Consider the following 19,715-nt stretch of genomic DNA (forward strand, 5'->3'; position numbering starts at 1 on the left):
CACTTGCTGTTCCAGCAGAAGAATGCTTACACGGCATGAGGCAAGTCATATGGAATTAACATAGAAATATGCAAAAAGGAAATCAGCGAATTGCAATGGTGTGTCCATAAGTGTTCCTGCCTTGAAATCACCCTTACTGTAGTGTCTGTGTCAATCTGTTTAAATGTCTCTGACCCACATTGTATCTGCAATAATTTTCCTTTTTGTTACTCTTTATAGTTGTCCAATTTTTCTAATGCATCGGCTAGTACAGAGTGTTCCATTGCTGTCATCATGTCTCCCTTACTGTGTTGTTAGGCAACCAGCCATTAGTTTTCCCACACACGTATTTGTATTTCCAATGGTTGCTGTCAGTCCCTTATTTTACCTCAGTAAAAAATTCTAAACATTTCAACGTGTTCAGTACAGACTGCAACCGTTGACAATCACAGAAAAACAGCTGAACCGCCAAGTTGAAGACATTTATGTGCATGACAGCGGATCTTAGTAAAACCCTCCTAGGATCAAAACAGGTGACGGGGATGGAAAGTATATGATGTACATCAGACCTATTAGAGCTGGACGCTCTGCAGACCTGCCACTAGCAGATAAACAGCAGTCTAGTCACAACTCCCTCATTTAGCACAGGGCTGCCCTCTTGCTCTGTAGGGATGTAATGAAACCTGCTTCTTATAATAGATGTGGGACAAGTTTAAGTAGTCTCTAGATGGAAAAGAGCATCATATTCATAACAGCTTAATTTATATACAAACAGACATACTCCCCACTTGCCTGGATCAGTGCAGCCCCAACAACTCTCGAGAAGCTTGACATCATCCAGGACAAAGCAGATTGGCACTGCATCCACAAGTATCCACTCCCTCCACCGCCGATGATCAGTAGCAGCAGTGTGTACTATCTACAAGATGCACTGTAGAAACTCACCAAAGATCCTCAGACAGCGCCTTCTAAACCCACAACCATTTCCATCTAGAAGCACAAGGGCAGTACATACACGGGAACACCAGCATCTTCAAATTCCCCTCCAAGCTACTCACCATCCTGACTTGGGAATATATTGCTGTTCTTTCACTGTCACTGGGTCAAAATCCTGGAATTCCCTCCTTAAGGGCATTGTGGGTCAACCCACAGCAGGTGGACTTTAGCAGTTCAAGAAGGTAGCTCATCACCATCTTTTCAAGGGCAACTAGGGATGGGCAATACATGTTGGCAATACAATGACACCCACATCCCATACAATTAATTTTAAAAAGGCAAGAGATGCAATAAAATACTAGCACTTTTTCCACCTTAGATTAAAAAGAAAGGAAACAAAAATAAAAATTACTTCAAGAAAGTGAGCAGGTCTGTCAGTATCTTTGCAGGGAAAGCAGAGTTAATGTTTCAATTTCAGTTCTGAAGAAGGCTAACTGGATGCAAAAAATTAACTCTGCTTTCTCTCCAGAGATGTTGCCAGACCGGCTGGAGTTTCTCCAGCAATTTCTATTTCTATTTCTGATCTACAGCAATCGCAGTTCTTTGGTTTATTAAAAATAAATGAGTTGCACATTTTTAACAGGGAATGCAGTTGAGGAACCTTTAGTTTGAACTCATTCTATGATAGTGCTCTGTTGAATTTGTTTTCTGTGAAATTCCAAGATTTCTCAAGTTCAATGGTTCCTTTTTATGTTGCCTATCCTTGTTTGCTTACTTAATCTCCTTTTCATTTACAATTTATTTTTCAATTTAAGTCCTTGATATCTTTTTCAATTGTTAAGTACCCTGTAAAGAAAAAGGAGTGTTTTGGTATTTGAATAGCAATCAACACAATTATACAGTGAGCCTGGCAGTGACACCTTCCAGAAGGCTGTTGCAGTCTCCACACCCCATGTTTTAAATACATAAAGGATTCCATGGAGCTCTGGCAATAACTATCCGCCTAACTATTATTTTATGTGGCCAAACTGTGGTATAAGCTTGTAACTTGACTCCATCAGTATATGCATCCCAGCAGTGTTAAAACAGCAAAATTGGTCATTCATATACAATGCAAGTAAATCAATTTGAGTCAATGAAGAAAAGATGAAATTGATTCAAATTCCTCATTTAATGATAGTGTGATCTCTTGAATTTTCCATGCTAATGGCATGTCCCTGTCTAAATGGGGGTTTCATTCTAAACCATTAAGCTGCATTTCACAAGAGCAGGTGAAGTTGAAGACAAAAATAAGAAACTGTTGTTTTTATATCTGTTCTATTGTTAATGCTAAATACAGGAGGATTGTTTTCTTCTTTTCCACTTAAACAATGCTTTACTGTTTATGAAAAAAAATCAGTCATCTAAGAAACACCTCCTCTTCTACCTTCAGGCTTCCATCCACAATCTACAATCACAAATTTTTAAATCCAGGTTTGTTGTTAGTTAATTGTTGCTTTAATTATTTTATCCTCTCATTTATTGTCTCATTCTGGTGGTGTTCTGCAAGTAAAGGTGTTGGCCCTTTATCTTGATTTAGCACGAGGTTTTCTATAGAAACAATACTTTTAACTCGCAGCATTCCAAATTCCAAAGGCTCTGCATTTTGGAAGTCAGCATTCATGGATCTGGACTGTTCCTGCATTCCAGGTATTGTACCTTACGCAGATACAAGGAGCCTACTTGGAGGTTATGAAGTATAAGAGCGTGAGGAGTATAAACAATCAATGGAAAGATCCCTGCTTCCACCATCCATGTCTGATGAATTTGTATATCTTAACTGAGCTGACACTTGTCCATTGCAACCAGCCCCATCGGCAAAACAGTCAACATCTTCAGGAGGAAAAAATAAAACACAGGGCTATTTCTCTTTTGGGATGGGATTAATATCTGTTCAACAGTAAGAAAACTGGTTTAATTTAGTATTAATTAGCACTAAATTGAAAATCTGCTCACATCGACAGTATTGTGGCTGGTGTAGCAAATGGATAATGTGTAATGCAGGGTACTTTCAACTTGTATTGAGATGTTTTGTTAGAAAAGAAAGCTTTTGTTCTGCATCTACTTAGATTAAACTTAACATGAATGTACTGGATGCTGATTTTTAGTCCTCACAATAGGGAAGTGTTCCATAAACACTTCTCAACAAAATCTGATTAGTACTTTGCCAGTAAGCAATAGTCCTTAACCAGCCTTGGGAAACCATCTTATACCATTCAAAAACAAAGTGAGGTTTGTGTGCCTGTTAAACCACTGATGTGGTAATGTTATTTAATGTTGTTATTTGATAATGTCATCTGGGATATGTCTGCATTGTGAGGAAATAACTTCCACAGTTAGTCACTCCATCTAGTTTAGATGTTTGTGACTTAATAGTCGCATCTTTAAATGTTTTGATTATACAAGAGCTTCTGAAGTACAAATTTGGCTTCTGTACAGTTTAAAGATCTAAAAGCAAAGTCTCGTTTGAACTTTAAATTTTATGAATTGATTCATGGGGCCAAAGATAAACTTGCAACATGATGCTATAGTTAAAATATTGTACCAATAATATCAGCTGTAACATGGAGTATAAAGCAGCTGAGTATAAAGAATGCTGAAGTTTCATTTCACTGTTCCTGATTCCAAAATGATCAGAAAAGCAAACCCACATGTGGGTATCTTGTGTTGATTGTCAGCAGTGTTGTAAGCAATCTTTTTGGGACAGTCTAAGCACGACAACTAGTTTTAACCAAATCACCTGATGGAGGTCTTGAGTAAATGCTATTATTGGAGAAGTTGTAATGGGGCAGAATTCACCAGGGTGTGTAAGGGCGTCTGCCATTAGTCAGACTTACCCTTCCATGTTTAGACGTATAAATAGTTTGCTTGGCAACTGAAGGTGTGAGCTAATAACCTGGCAGTAAATGACACCAGTCGTCTGGGTCCTGAGTGAACATAGTAACCAAATATCTGTCTCCTTAACCAATGAATTTGAAGGATTCTGAACTTGATAACACTCGAATTGACGTGGAAATGTAAGTTAAAGTTTGTGAATTCAATGTGAAATCAGGGTCAGAGAAAGCAATAAATAGAGGAAATAATTTTTTAGCTTAAGAGGCAAAGAGACAAAAGGGAAGACATACAGATTAAACATTTTTAAAATCTACACAAAAATTAAAACAAAGTTTGATAGCACAGAACTTCAAAGGAGACGAGCAGTTGAATTTTACGCTCATGAAGAAGCATCAGAAAGAAACACCACTCGATGCAGAATGAGAACAGGGGTGCTGATTGCTTACAATTGTCATGGAGGTACAGCAGGAAACATTACCTGTCAATCTTAATTAGGAGAAAGTGAGGACGGCAGATGCTGGAGATGAGGATCGGGAAGTGTGGCGCTTGAAAAGCACAGCAGGTTAGGCAGCATCAGAGAAGCAGGAGAATCCACAAATGGATGCACATTCCTGATGAGTGGCTTATGTCCAAATGTTGACTCTCCTGCTCCTCGAAGGCTCTCTGACCTGTTGTGCTTTTCTAGCACCACACTTTTTGACCGTCAATCTTAATTCTCAGGCCAGGCAGGGAAATGTTGCTTAGTCAGGGGATGCAGCAGCATTCAGCCGTCTGCATTCATTTCTTTTTCATAAAGACTGTAACATATGTACAAACTCTTCTTGACTACATGAAACAGGGTCCTGAGCACTTATATAGCCAGCTTCTAGCATCACAAATATATCAAAATGGCTAATAATCTTAAACTGGTTTCCATTATAACTCTTAGGACAATCTGAGTTATTGAATAAATGATTTCCAATTACAAATCACATCCAATGATGGATATACTTTTCTGAGACTTGTCAGCACTGGCTGGTTGAACACAAGCAACATGGTGCCCACTACGAATGGTCAAGGGAGCAAGTTATTTCATATGATCACCAGTTTCCAGGTCTAATGGCCTACATACCTGGCATCACACTGGCACTGAAACTTATTTTAATTTTTGTCTGGTAGGCAAAATGTCTTTTTTATTTTACAGCAGCATGCTGTTCGTGGAGAACATAACTTGTGGATTTCCTGCCTAGTAGCAGTGTGAGACAGCCAGGTTCACCTGGTGTTCAGATTTTATCAGACATCTTTCCCTTTCAGTGTAATCTGAGGTAGATTGGATGCCATGATTCCATAACCATATAACAATGAATGATGATTTTATCAGGGTATCCATTATCATACAGAAGAGTTTTGATATGCTCAATCTCTGCATCAGATTTACACAGTGACCATGTGGCTAGACCCCATTCACAAGGTTGCCAAGAAGATCTGATTTGGAGATGTACAAAGTTAAAAATCACACAACGCCAGGTTATAGTCCAACAGGTTTAATTGGAAGCACACTAGCTTTCAGAGCAGTGCTCCAAAAACTGGTGTGTTTCCAATTAAACCTGTTGGACTAGAACCTGGTGTTGTGAGATTTTTAGCCAAGAAGATCGATCTTGTAGCATGGAACTGAAGGAATCCCAAAGTGTATATTGACCATAAGACTATAAGACCATAAGATATAGGAGCAGATTTAGGCCTTTCGGCCCATCAGGTTTGCTGCATCACTCAATCATGGCTATATGTCTCTCAACCCCATCTTCCTGCCTTCTGCCCATAACTTTTGGTCCCTTTACTAGTCAGGAACCTATCTCTCTCTTTTACAAAAGCTTAGGAAAATCTCAATGTTTAATTAATTCCCTTTAAGGACTTACTACAAAATTGTCAGCTTTCAAAGACTTGAGAGTGAAAAAATAATCTGATTAGGTCAAGCATAGGTCAAAATGTGAACCTCAAATAAGGGATGAGTAATAAATGCTGACCAGCCAGCATTGTCCATGTCCCATGAGTGGATTAAAAGAAGCTATGCAAAGAAATTCTTTGACGTAGCCGTGAATTGAAATATTGCAAATGTAGCATCCACATACCAGATACATGCAGAGGGTTAGAGGTTAGAGGTCTTTCCATTGACGATACACTTCTGATGGTAAGTAACAAAGATATTTAGATTATTTACAGTGTGGAAACAGGCCCTTTGACCCAACAAGTCCACACCAACCCTTCCTTCACCTAACACTACAGGCAATTTAGCATGGCCGATTCACCTAACCTGCACATCTTTGGACTGTGGGAGGAAACCCACTCAGACACAGGGAGAATGTGCAAACTCCACAGAGAAAGTTGCCTGAGGTGGGAATTGAACCCAGATCTCTCGCACTGTGAGGCAGCAGTGCTAACGACTGTGCCACCGTGCTGCCCAGCATTATGGAGAGCTGGGCTGAAAGGCAACGGTATGGCAATACCATCTATTTGTGTCTGCATGGTGTCATTGAAACTGAGCTCAACTGCATGAGTTGCTAAATTCATGACTGCACTGAGCACAGATGGTCCATTTAGATGTTATGGAGCCAGGTCTCCTCAGACGACAACTCTTGGATGTTGCGTCCATCATCCAACCTGCCTGAAGTTGTTGTATTGAACTTGCAAATAAAAATTGATACTTGCTATTATTCTCAGTGGACCAATGACAGATTCAAGTGCTGTAGAAATGAACAAGCAAGCTTGGAAATTAGGTCAAGAGTGATGAGGAAAATAATGAATATGGAGGAGAAGACTTGGCTGACACATTCTATTCCTACCCTGCCATGTACTGTGATTGAAACTTGATGACATGGAATGTTTGCTGTGCCAATCCAGAATAATGCCTTGATACTTGACTTACAGTTAATGAAGCTGGTCATTAATGTTGCAGTTGTCTGATGCAGAGAATGTCAATTTTAAATTTCTGGTCTTTTATTTCTAATGTTAATGCGTGCACTTCCATCATTCTTCCATGAGCCATAGCTGAGAGAATGGTTTAGCAGCCTCTTTCCAAACCTGTGGTCAGTATCTCTTGGAATCAGTTATTCAGAGACTGGGGCAACCCAAGGATTTTTCTTTCATCATCCTGATGCCTTCTGAGTCTGATGTTGACATAAGAGGTTCCAATTCCAATTTTGAATTTTATTATTCTATTGAAATGCCATGTTTGTTTCCAACAAAAACAGCACAGTGAAATATCTTAAAGTACTGTACAAAGGTGATCAAACAAGTTTTGACAAATAAGTGAATCAAGGCTAGCTTAGCAAATCTTGATCAAAGAGGTAAGTTTTAAGGAGCATCTTGCAAAAGGATGCAGAGTGATGAAGAGGTTTGGAAAGCGAGTCACAGATTTTGGCGCTTTGTATCTGGACGTACAGACACTAATCATGAAGCAATTAAAATCAATAATGCACAAAAGCATTGACATTTTGTATGGGTTTAAAGCTGAACATTATACACATATAAGGGCAAAGCCATGGGGGTATTTAAAAGCAAGGATGAGAATTTAAAAATTGGGTTGTTGTTTAACTGAGAGCCAATGTCAGCCAATAAGTACAGGGATGATGGGAGCAGAACTTGGTGCAAGTAGGGAGCAATAATACATTTCCAGTAGCAACCTATATGAACAAACTGACCATCCTGACCGTATTAATTATTTTCTGCTTTCTTTAAGTCTCCAAGCACCATATATTATTCCCCTGCTTTAAATTGGCAATGCAGCCCATTCTGTTTTAAGTAATAATATTTTGTGACCAGCTGTTGAAAAGCATGTTCTAGAGTTCCAAAGTAACTCAGTAGTGGTTTTCCCTCATTACATATGTGTGTGTCCACTAGCCGCTTCTGAGTGGGAGTTGTTTCCGCCTGTTTTCAACATCAACATTCTGCTCAGACAGAATGCCACCTCCCAGAGGCTCAAGGCTCACCTGAAATTGGGCCTCAGCAGCATAATTCCAGTAAGAAGTATGTGCCAATTGCATGAGGATGAAGTTGGGTCGGGCAGGTCCAGGGAAGATGGAAGAAGTATTCTGTGAGAGGGGAGGGGACTTGGAGGAGCCAAACAGGTGCTAAAAATGGTCTTCAATATGATGTGACAGCAGAGAATGCACACTGTCTCCATATTTCAATACTTAAATGGAATTTAATCCTGAGAAGAATGAGGTGATGCATTTTGGAAGGACTAGCAAGGCAAGGAACAATATGTTGCATGTAGGACAGTAGGAAGTACAGAAGGACATTGGGGGGATGTCATAGATCCTTGAAGGCAGCAGGACAGGTAGGTAAGGTGGTTAAGAAGACATATAGGCCACTTGCCTTGATTAATCAAGGCATTGGATACAAGAGCAAGGAGGATATGATGAAGCTATATGTGATGTAAGAGCACATCTGGAGTACTGTGTGCACTTCTGATCTCTGTGCAGTAGGTAGGATGCGATTGCACTAAAGATTGAATAGAAAAGATTTACCAGGATGCAGCTTTGACTGGAGTGATTCAGCTATGAAAAGGGACTACATAGGCTGAGATTATTTTCCTTAGAGCAGAGAAGGCTGATGGGATATCTGATTAAGGTGGACAATGTTTTGAGGGGCAGAGACAGGACAGATAAGGGGAAACCTTTCTCCTTAATAGAGAGGTCACTAACCAGGAGCCACCGTTCCAAGGTAAAGAGCAGGAGGATTAGGGGGGATTTGAGGAGCTTCCTTTTCACCCAGAGGGTGATAGGAATCGGGAACTCACTGCATAAAAGGGTGGTAGAGACATGAACACTCAAGTCATTTAAAGAACTATTTATATGAACATCTGAAATGCCATAGTGTACAACACAATGGGCCCAAGTTCTAGAAAATGGGATTTGAATGGATGGATGTTTGATTACTAGCATGGACACAATGGGCTGAATGGCCTCTTTCCATGCTGCAAAAACTCGATGATGTTATCTACCATTTTGAAGGTAATTTTTAATTGGGCTGCAAGCAGAACTGATTTTTCTTGGTCACAACAGACTTGTATGCGTACCAACTGGTTTCAGAGAAGCCCAGTTTTGGAAGGATGCCTCAAACAAATGGGTCAGTCATCTCAGCTCCAGGACATCTCTGCAGGAATCCCTCGGGGTAGTGTCCTAGGCCAAACAATCTTCAGTTGCTTCATCAATGATCTTCCCTCTATCATATATCAAAAGTGCATATGTTCACCGATAATTACACAATGTTCAGCACCATTCGCGACTCCTCAGATACTGAAGCAGTCCGTGCTCAAGTGCAACAAGATCTGGACGATATCCAGGCTTGGGCCAACAAGTGGCAAGTGACATTCACGCCACTTAAATGCCAGACAATGACCATCACCAATAATTACTGCCTCTTGACATTCAATGGCATTGCCATCACTGAATCCCCCACTGTAAACATCCTTGGGGTTACCATTGACCAGAAACTCAGCTAGACTCACCACATAAACACAGCGGCTACAAGAGCAGGTCAGAGATTAGGGACACTGTGGCGAGTAACTCAATTCCTGACACCCCAAAGTCTATCCACCATCTACAAGGCACAAGTCAGGAGTGTGATGGAATACTTGCTTGGATGCATGCAGCTCCAACAACACTCAAGAAGCTTGAAACCATCCAGGACAAAGCAACCCACTTGATTGGCAACACATCTACAAACATTCAATGTCTCCATCACCGGCGCGCAACAGCATCAGTGTGTACTATCTACAAGATAAATTGCAGAAATTCACCAAAGATCCTTAGACAGCACCTTCCAAACCCACAACCACTTCCATCTACATGGACAAGGGCAACAGGTACTTGGGAACACCACCACCTGCAAGTTCCCCTCCAAGCCACTCACCAACCTGACTTGGAAATATACCACCATGCCTTCACAGTTGTTGGGTCAAAATTCTGAAACTCCCTCCTTACTGGCATTGTGGGTCAACCCATAGCAAGTAAACTGCAGCAGTTCAAGAAGGTAGCTCACCACCACCTCCTCAAATAGGGATGGGCTATCAATGCTGGCCAGCCAGTGACCCCCAAGTCCCACAAATGAATAAAAAACACAAAACCTCCTCCTATATTTACTTATACAAAGGGGCTAGCACCTGGTTTTCACATGGGCCTGGATTGTGGGCAGCACGGTGGGACAGTGGTTAGCACTGCTGCCTCACAATGCCAGAGATCCGGGTTCAATTCCTGCCTCAGGCAACTGACTGTGTGGAGTTTGCATGTTCTCCCTGTGTCTGTGTGGGTTTCCTCCGGTTTCCTCCCACAGTCCAAAGATGTGTGGGTCAGGTGATTTGGCCATGCTAAATTGCCCATAGCATTAGGTAATGTAGGGGCATGGGTGGGTTGCGCTTCGGTGGGTCAGTGTAGACTTGTTGGGCTGAAGGGCCTGTTTCCACACTGTAAGTAATCTAATATCTGCACTACAATGTTTACCCAAATGGTGAGGCAACACAATTTTGGCTTGGACTATGACATACACACTGCCACTCTATTGGAGGCTTTTATGCTCATCCTCTACCTCGAAAAAGCATAGCGTCAACTAATTCTAGGGCCTGACTTTCAGCATCTCTTTATTTTGGGAATCCAGGTGCAGGTTTCTGGAGCATAGGAAACAATGGGTAGAAGCAGGCTGAGTGCAATCCTCTTAACTACCTGTGTAAGTCATTAAGTCAATATCATGGTTTTGATTTATTTTAGTAAGTCCCAATGAAATTGTCCTTGAAATTAAATGCTTTAAACTGTCAGGTTTTACACTTTGAGTATTCTCACTTCACCCAGACGTTTTATATATTATTTGATGTATCGAGTTTTTGATATCTTGGCCCGGATGCATTAGTTGACAGTGGTGCTTTTGCTGCTTGTTAAAGCTGATTGGATGAAACTTTTTAATCATCAGCTAGGGTCCAAAAGTATGTCTGTAACAGCTGCAGGCGCTTTGCACATGACACAGACTTTTTTTTTCAGTATGTTGTGGTTTTTGATTTTGTGCACACTTTAAATGAGTATCTTAATTGTACTGTGAATTTCACATGACACAATTGTAGTGGTTCTGTTCGCCGAGCTGGAAGTTTTTGTTGCAAACGTTTCGTCCCCTGGCTAGGAGACATCATCAGTGCCGTGGAGCCTCCTGCGAAGCGCTTCTTTGATGTTTCTTCCGGCATTTGCAACAAAAACTTGCAGCTCGGCGAACAGAACCACCACAACAAGCACCCGAGCTACAAATCTTCGCACAAACTTTGAACATGACACAATATTGAGGGTCCATGTGAGAAGCTGCTTCTTTGCCCTCTCTACAATGCAGCCATATTTACTGAGCATTTCCAGCATTATCTGTTGGTATTTCAGTATTTGCTTTTTTGCAAACAATGTATTATGTTAGACTCTTCGAGGAGAAAGTGAGGACTGCAGATGCTGGAGATCAGAGCTGAAAATGTGTTGCTGGAATCTTCCTGAAGAAGGGCTCATGCCCAAAACATCGATTCTCCTGCTCTTTGGATGCTGCTTGACCTGCTGTGCTTTTCCAGCAACACATTCTCAGTATGTTAGATTGGAAGACGATGATGTGGCAGTACATTGGGATTAGGTTGATAACTTCAGATCTTATCTAGCGCACTGAGTAGAATGGGGCATTGAGTGACAACTGGAAATCTTTACATGGGGGAGGAAGTGATTATCATTTATAAAATATCCCAAACTGATCTCATACATCTCTTGCTCCAGGCTATAATAGTCAGGGACATGGGAGTATTTGCTCTCACCTAGAAACAAAATCAAAGGAGGTAGAAGTGTAAGTCAAGGAAACAAATCACCAACAGATCAGAAAAGCTGAAACTAGTCAGGTCAAAATGTAATGCTTTTTGACACTTTCCATTAGCTATCAGGGCTTCATGGTGCAGTAGGTAGCCTCTGTGCCTCAGAGCCAGAAACTCGAGTTCGAGTCCCACTCCAGCAGTTGATGGCAAAAGAAGGTGCACTCACTGCAATCTCAAACCTCCAATCATTCCAATATCCCCATGGGTAAGCAGTAACAGCCTGGTCAGCAATGTGTGACACAGTGTGACCAATCCCCAAGCGATAGTCTCTGACATCAGACTAGTCGCATGGTCCAGGAAGAAATAAGCTACAGGAACTGCAGTGTGCACTTTGTCTACCTCATACACCTCCAGACATGGAAGAGAATCAAGAAAGATTGACTGTCAGCTCTGCTGTGTGACCTTAATTGTGGAAGAGAACTGTCCTTTAATTGAACAGGGAGAAATATTCACAATTTAAGGTTCACAGAAACACTCATACTTGTAATAAAAAATATTATGGATAAGCATTGGAATTTTTCAAAAATGCTTTATTGATGAGACTGTGCTGCAATATAACGCGATGTAGGAAAGGAAGATGTGAGTTAGGAGCGTATAACCAGATTTGACAATGTTATGCCTTTCTCCTGTTTCACTGTGGAAAAGGAGGTTTTTTTTAGATTAGATTAGATTATTTACAGTGTGGAAATAGGCCCTTCAGCCCAACAAGTCCACACCGACCTGCAACCCACCCATACCCCCACATTTACCCCTTACCTAACACTACGGGCAATTTAGCATGGCCAATTCACCTGACCCACACATCTTTGGACTGTGGGAGGAAACCGGAGCACCCAGAGGAAACCCACGCAGACACGGGGAGAACGTGCAAACTCCACACAGTCAGTCGCCTGAGGCGGGAATTGAACCCGGGTCTCTGGCACTGTGAGGCAGCAGTGCTAACCACTGTGCGACCGTGCCGCCCATCTAGTTGAAACAACTAGATGGAAGAAAATGTAAAATGTTGTTCTATTACATTCAAACACGTTGAGAGCATCATCAAACTCCAGTCAGCACATTTATGCACAATTTTAAGCTATCCCACTAATTCAGGAAAAGTACAGGCATGGATGCAAAATATTGCACCACATCTGATTTTACTTTTCATTGACGTCAATGAGCATTATTGGGCAGATGTAGGATCAATATTCACCATGATCTTGTGTGCTTCCCATCTGGTGAGCTAATTTTAAATTGTCCCCAGTGTGATAAATGTACATAAATAGATCAACTGTCAGTCACCTCATGCTATTTTTTCAGAACTGGAGCCGAAAATTTACAAACACATTCCAACCTGCAAGCTCCTTTTACAAAATACCAATTAAACTCTTGATCTCAGACTGTTTATATATAGCAGTTGAATTTTGTAACTATAAAAAACAACTGAAGTGTAGTTTAATTATGTTAATGAGTCAGTGACTTATATGGCATTGAAACAATATACACATTAGCATTTTTTCCACCTGTATCTATCTCATTCTTTCTCCAAAGTCTTTCAATCTTCATTCACGTAACTATCTAATTTAGTTTTAATGATAATGGTATCATGCAGCATTGCAATATAAATTGGTGCATCATCTGATTCACTACAATTATTAACATAGAAGAGCTAATAGAGTAAAATTAAATATTCTAGTGAGAAAAATATCAGCCAAGGTTATCGCAAAACCTTGCCTTGGGGTGTATTCCTTCTAAAATAAAATGTGTTCCTTGCAAAATTAGACAGATTCCAGACTTGGTGAAAATAACTCTAAGGTATTCCAAGAGGAAGGAAATTGGGATGTAGTGATCACAATGCCCACTACACCTGGTAGTCGCTGGAACCAATTAAGTTGCCAGTCAGGCAAGTTTGATAGCAACTCTTTCTGTCAATGAGTTAGCTATTATCTCTTGACCACTGACAGTGCCTCACTTAGATGTGTCAAAAACCCAGAAGCTAGGTAGTCATGTATTTTCATTACAGAGGGGAAAATTACTTTACTGTACTGAATTAAAATCACACAGCAACAGGTTATAGTTCAACAGGTTTATTTGGAAGCACTAGCTTTCGGAGCGCCGCTCCTTCATCAGGTGGTTGTGGACTATAAGATCATAAGACACAGAATTTATAGCAAAAGTTTACAGTGTGATGTAATTGAAATGATATATTGAAAAAGACCTGGATTGTTTGTTAAGTCTAATCTTTTAGAATGACCATGTTGGTTTCAGTTCTTTCATACATAAATCCCAGAGGTTTTTGTAAAGTTATATTCTAAAGTGAACTTTAAAAATAGGTGCCATGTCAGCTCAAATAATGCATTGAAGGTGTGAGGTGCCCTGTGTGAGGCTGTCTGTGCGCCAATGTTCAGACTGATTCTATTTCTAAAAAAAGGGATTATAGAATCTTACATGGATTCATGCAATTTTTGGACAAATTAAAATGAAATGATATAAGTACAAATACACCCCACAAAATTATATATGTGTGTGTACATGTGGGTTATGTGTGTGTGTGTGGGGGGGGGGGGGGGGTTGGGGGGGGTGGTGTGAGTCTCTGTGAGAGAGTGTGTGTATATGTGTGTGAATATAAAGGTGAATAGGTCAGTGAGAGGATGGGTGTGAGTCTGGGGGGTGTGAGCATGTAAAAGAGAGCTGGTGTATGAGGGTCTGCATGAGTGAATGTGTGCAGTGTGTAGTGCAGTGGGGTCACCTGTAGTGTGACATGAACCCAACGTCCCAATTGAGATCATCCCCATGGGTACCAAACTTGGATATCAGCCTATGTTCAGCCACATTGTGTTGTTGCTTGTCCTGAAGTCCGCCTTGGAGGATGGTCACCCGAAGGTCCAAGGCTGATTGTCCCGGACTGCTGAAGTGTTCTCCGACTGGGAAGGTACACTCCTGGCTGGTGATTGTTGTGTGATGTACATTCATCTGTACATATTGTGTCACAAATGTTTCGACTTTGTTATCTTTAAGTTCTCCTTAGTAGACCTGCTTTGCTGAATTTATGTAAGCTACCATTTTATCTTGCAATAAAAGCACATTTTCAGTATGTTGAGTGAAATGAAGGTTAATAACATGTTCTAAACATTAAGATGTGAAATTGTAATTGATGCAGTTTTGTTTTTTGGTAACACCATACATTATGGAAAATAAGCAATCCAATTTATTCATATTTTGTAATTAATATTAATTTTGTAATTAATATTGTTCTTTAAATTTTTATCTTTCATTTTTTCTCTTCGATTAAATAAAGAAAATACTAAAATGCGCAATTTGAATTACTCTATAATTTTAAAAAATGTGTTTACTCATTAAGTTCAATATTTCAATTCAAAATTTCATATAAAGTTCAATATGGTCAATCAGAACCTCATAGCATTTTCATTCAAGGTAAGCGTGGATCATGATTGCAATAACAATAGTTTATTCATGATACTGAATCAAAACATCCTGCCTTTCTATATATTTCCCTAATTCTATTTTATGCAGTACTTATGCATTTAAAAAATACAGAAGGTGAAATATTTTTTGGATTTTACATCGGAATGAGAAGGTGCAGTTTAAGAGCTGCAAATGAAGTTCAGAACTAAGAGGATAGAAACCAATTTATATTAAGAATACTGAATATTTCATGATCAGGGTCAAGAGATGGCATGTCAATAAACACTTGTTAAAAACTATTTTACAACTTGGTTATGGAACTACAAAAGATGATATATATTCCTCAGCAATCCTACTTCCTGATGAGTCACTTCCAACTGATGAAGTTACTGTTGTTCATATATCTTGTTCTGTGGTCTAGGCAATAGCAGAAAGTAACTTTCAATCCATCAGGAGTTTAATTTGTTGATGTAATTGTGCTTGCAGCTGTTCTTAAAATAGAATGTGTCTAATTGACCTTTACCCCCATTTCACTTCATGGAGGAAACATATAATGCTTGTTAAGATACATAACCCATGTTAGTTGTGTTTTTACCTCATGTGGGAGGAATTGAAGCATTTCTCCATAACTTCTAATACATTGGCATCTTACAAAATAAGAATTATTAATGTCTGTGCACAGAAAAATATAAAAAGCTGCCCAAACACCTCCAAGACAGAGGAAACTGAAACAAATGGATACGTATAGAAAGAGAGTTGCATAAAACTCGAATCTTTCTTTTGTGAAGTGTTACAAATGCTATAAAAAACCTGATGAATGTGCCACAGGATACAGGTTGAATTGAAGTCAATTATTTTACTGTGTTACAATATTACATGCGAGAAAGAAATTGAGAATAGTTCATTTATCTGCGGTCCCTCACAGACAATGATGACTCTCTTCCAGTCTCAGAGTGAGTCCGTAAGTGGCTGTACAGACCAATGCAGCTACCACAGACTCTGTTACACTTAAGGTGGAAGTGGCCACGGGAAGGGGTGAGTGGGGCATTGAAGTGGCAGTGCGCTTCATGGAGAATAGTAGCACAAATTTTCAGTCATGGTGCAATTAAGAAGGACTGAAAATGAGGTAGAACTGGCAGCACCAATTGTCTCAGTACTCACATTTCAAACATGACACTTCACTTGCAAAAACCTATATAAATTATCCTATGGGTCAACTGTGTAAACAGTTTCCTGACCTCAGTCAGGAGGAAAGGAAATATCAAAGACTGGAAATTAAAACATCGCTTGACAGGCAAAGCCACTATCTTTCAAGAGAATTCGCTAGTCTACAATTTGAGTAGCAAAATATAGGATCCCATTTTAGCAGAGAACTTTGGTCAAATCCACAGACCACTACTGGAAATATCAATCTCTAATTTCCCCTCAGATGCTGCTGAACGTATTGTGTATTTTATACTTTTATTTCAAATTTCTGACATTGGTTATTTTAGCTTTTAAACACTAAATTACATCTTTAGATTGCAGAGCTGATTTTAATTTCTCACAGGGCTGGAAAACTGCTGCTAATGACTGAGGGACCATTGCAGACCACATTGGAAAATCAGGTGGGTTAAACAACAACAGGAAAATCCAGACTGCTTGTTTTGCCACCACTTTTCCAGGTTAAAAATAGCCTTTAAGTGATTTAGCTCTGAATGCCAAATTAAGATCAATTACAAATTATTGTCATAGTTTTGAAAAATGCAAGACCTGTCAAATGTAATCTTTTTTTAGCTGATGCTAAGTTACTCAAAAGAAACAGCTGAGAGCATTAGCCAAGCAATTATTTCAGTGCCTTTTTTTTAATTGCAACTAAAAAGCAATAACGGTTGTCATTACAGGTTTCAAATAAATGCATTTTGGATACATTAGTTGTCAAAGTGTTTGTTAATAAATTTGGTTCATAATTCAACAAGCTGTACATCAGAAATGGCAGAAAAGATTTGCCAATAGCTCAGTGGAAAGTAGTGCAGTGTTCAGTTGTAGAGAGTATGCAGGTCCCAGCCTCAATTCCTCGTAGGTGCTTATTTAACCAACAGCTGTGAAAGGAGTCCGGCTTGATGGTCCAGAAAGTTAAACTGGGGAGATGGATTCTTAGTCGGCAAGTCAGGCTGAGCCATGAAATTGTGAAGAACATTCGAAGTTAGCTGAGGACACATTATGTATTTGTGCTCCAATATGTGTCATTTTCTTCCAGAGAACAGGAGCAAAGGGCAATAAATCAAAGGCACGTCTTAATCATGAGAGCAATCATCAGACTGAATTTGCATCTATTATTAATAATTAGGTTTCTAGCTTTATAAATACAAAAGATATCAAATTGTCAAAACAAGCCTTTTTTTTAAGGTTTGTTTGCAACTTTAACTGATAACTCACTTGTAGCCCAGTCATTGTAATATTTTGCCCTGCTTTCTAGAAGAGATCAGGTGTATTAACAGAAGACTTGCTATCAAAATCAATTATTGGAGGTCTCCCTATCCTACTGCAAGAGCTACTTATCCTTCCGTTTCTCTTTTCCGGGGTCTTCCCCAGGCTCCTTTGCCATGGGTGCTGACTCCACGTTGAGTTTCACTTGATTTACTTTGGGGTGGATCTCATCTCCTTTTCTTTGCGCCTCAATGCACAGGATACCATCATGGGACAGTGATGACCGAACAAGCAGAGGGTCCACGTCCAGGGGTAGGATGTAGGTGCGGGTGAACTCCCGGGAGATAAACCCATGACTGTCCAGTTTCTGCGGGTGTCTTCCAGTCACTTCCAGAAGGTTATCCACTGTCCGGACAGAGATCTCATCCGGCAGGAACTGGCACACATCCAGAAATACCTGAAACTTATGATGCTTTGTTTCAATTGTTGAAAAGCCTCGGTCCAGTTGCTTATTGATCCTGGGTCTGATGTAATAACCATGGTATAACGTAGGAGCTAAAATATCTTCTGGTGACAAACCTGAAAAATATATTGGAAGTTACTAAACTATAAGTCACACACCATACAGCCACCTTATATTTAAAATAAAATGATTTTAAAATAAATTTTACTTTAAATTCCAAAAATATGAAATGCTGTTCAATGAAGAAAAGATTTTTAAAATTGAACTGTTATTAGCTTAACTACTCTGGTGCTGTTTTAAGACTCCACACAGCCTGAATGTTATTGGATGTAATCTTGTTTCTTCCTGGGCTCTGGGAGCTATATAATTGTATACAAATAATTGGAATTGGAACCTACAGATTTTCACACACACCCCTCCCTCACCAAACATACACACACAAATGTGTCAGAAGATGATCGATAAACCATTCAGTGCCACCTTCCAACTGTACAGATCTGATCATTGTTGGATAATCGTGGGGTCCAGGAGAACAATGCTGGCTTTAAAGTGGGGATGGGAAGGCCAGAAGGTGAATGAGAGGAGTGTGGTTAGCAGCTCTTGAACCCATCGTTTACTGAACTCCACTTCCTGAGGATAGCAGGAGTTAAACAGGGAACAAGAACACCTGTAACTACTACAAAGGGTCAGACTGGAGTCCATACATCAGCTCTGTTTCTCTCTCCACAGATGCTGCCAAACCTGACGAGTTTCTCCAGCACTGTTTTTAAAAATTGTCACAAGTACAAGATTTCACATGTCCTTCCAAAACACACCGTCAGTATTGGGGTTGTTTACTGTAGCCCCAGACTTTGAGAAATTCACGAAGCCGGTTCAGAGCTGGGCTGCACAGTTTTGCCACGCACAATTTCACGGTCAAAAGGCGAAATAAATTTACCTTCCCCGAAGTTCTGGTCGTGGATAGTTGTTGGCGTCTCCTTCTCGTACTCTACACTCATCGGATAGGCATGTGGCAAGGTCTTGTCCTCCATTGTCAGGCTCAGCAAGCAGGGAAGCACAACGACAACACAAACTGGTCTGATCTGCCTGACCCAGCAGACTGTGGTCAGTCCGTCTCAGAAACCTCAGAGTCGTTTCTGTCAGAACATTCCTGAGGGAGGGGGTGTTGTTAAATTCGGACGGAAATAGAGCAGGGCACTGAGAAAGTATGGAGCGCTCCAAAAGCACTGGAGATCTCCTCTGGGAAACAGACAACAGTGCCACACCCTGTCTTTGCAATACAAAACTACTGGAGATCTGAAGCCTAACCAGAGATTGCTGGAGAAACTCAGCAGGTCGGGCAGCATCGGGAAGAAGAGTCACAGGACTCGAAACGTGAACTCTGCTTCCTCTTCAAGATGGTGTTGTTGGCTCAGACGTGGATGGCTCACATTGTCTTCTGATGTCCCGCTCTGGGCGACCTGTAACATCAAATAAATCAAGGAACTATGTCGGAAATCTGAGTCGTAAAATAGAGAATGTTGGAGAAACTCAGCAAGTCTGGCCGTGGCTGTGGGGAGAGAAAAAGAAAACGTTTCGTGTCCAGTAACCCTTGGAACAGATTTTGCCAGAACTGCAGCGTTTCTCCAGCATTCTCAGTTTCTGTAAAATAAATTTCTTTTTAAGAATGCGGAGATGAAAGGTCAAAATTTCACAGGTAACTTTGTTACCGATAGCATTTCAACTATAAAGAAATGAAGAATAATCACTGAACTACTTTTGATCAGTAAGGATTTACAAAGAACTCTGTAA

The 19,715-nt window shown here is 40.3% G+C and overlaps 2 protein-coding genes across 2 annotated transcripts in view; one reads left to right on the forward strand and one right to left on the reverse strand.

Annotated features, from left to right (window-relative positions):
• cryabb (crystallin, alpha B, b) overlaps nucleotides 1-19,715 on the forward strand; it is a 117,504-nt gene that overhangs the window by 88,887 nt on the left and 8,902 nt on the right. The gene's annotated exons all lie outside the window — the stretch shown is intronic.
• Nucleotides 16,911-19,109, reverse strand: hspb2 (heat shock protein, alpha-crystallin-related, b2). The gene is made up of 2 exons (XM_060846886.1): nucleotides 18,862-19,109; nucleotides 16,911-18,040 (listed from the first exon to the last, which is right to left on the reverse strand). Exons 1-2 carry the CDS (start codon nucleotides 18,953-18,955, stop codon nucleotides 17,586-17,588), a joined length of 549 nt encoding a protein of 182 aa, XP_060702869.1. The 5' UTR covers nucleotides 18,956-19,109; the 3' UTR covers nucleotides 16,911-17,585.

This window comes from Hemiscyllium ocellatum, chromosome 29 (genome assembly GCF_020745735.1).
Source record: "Hemiscyllium ocellatum isolate sHemOce1 chromosome 29, sHemOce1.pat.X.cur, whole genome shotgun sequence".
NCBI lineage: Eukaryota > Metazoa > Chordata > Chondrichthyes > Orectolobiformes > Hemiscylliidae > Hemiscyllium > Hemiscyllium ocellatum.

Bases quoted from the DNA above. Each gene is read 5' to 3' on its own strand.
- hspb2 (XM_060846886.1), bottom strand. From the start codon at position 18,955: ATGGAGGACAAGACCTTGCCACATGCCTATCCGATGAGTGTAGAGTAC. The intron at 18,041-18,861 runs GTAAATTTATTT...TATATTTTTCAG, and splicing joins CGACCAGAACTTCGGGGAAG to GTTTGTCACCAGAAGATATT.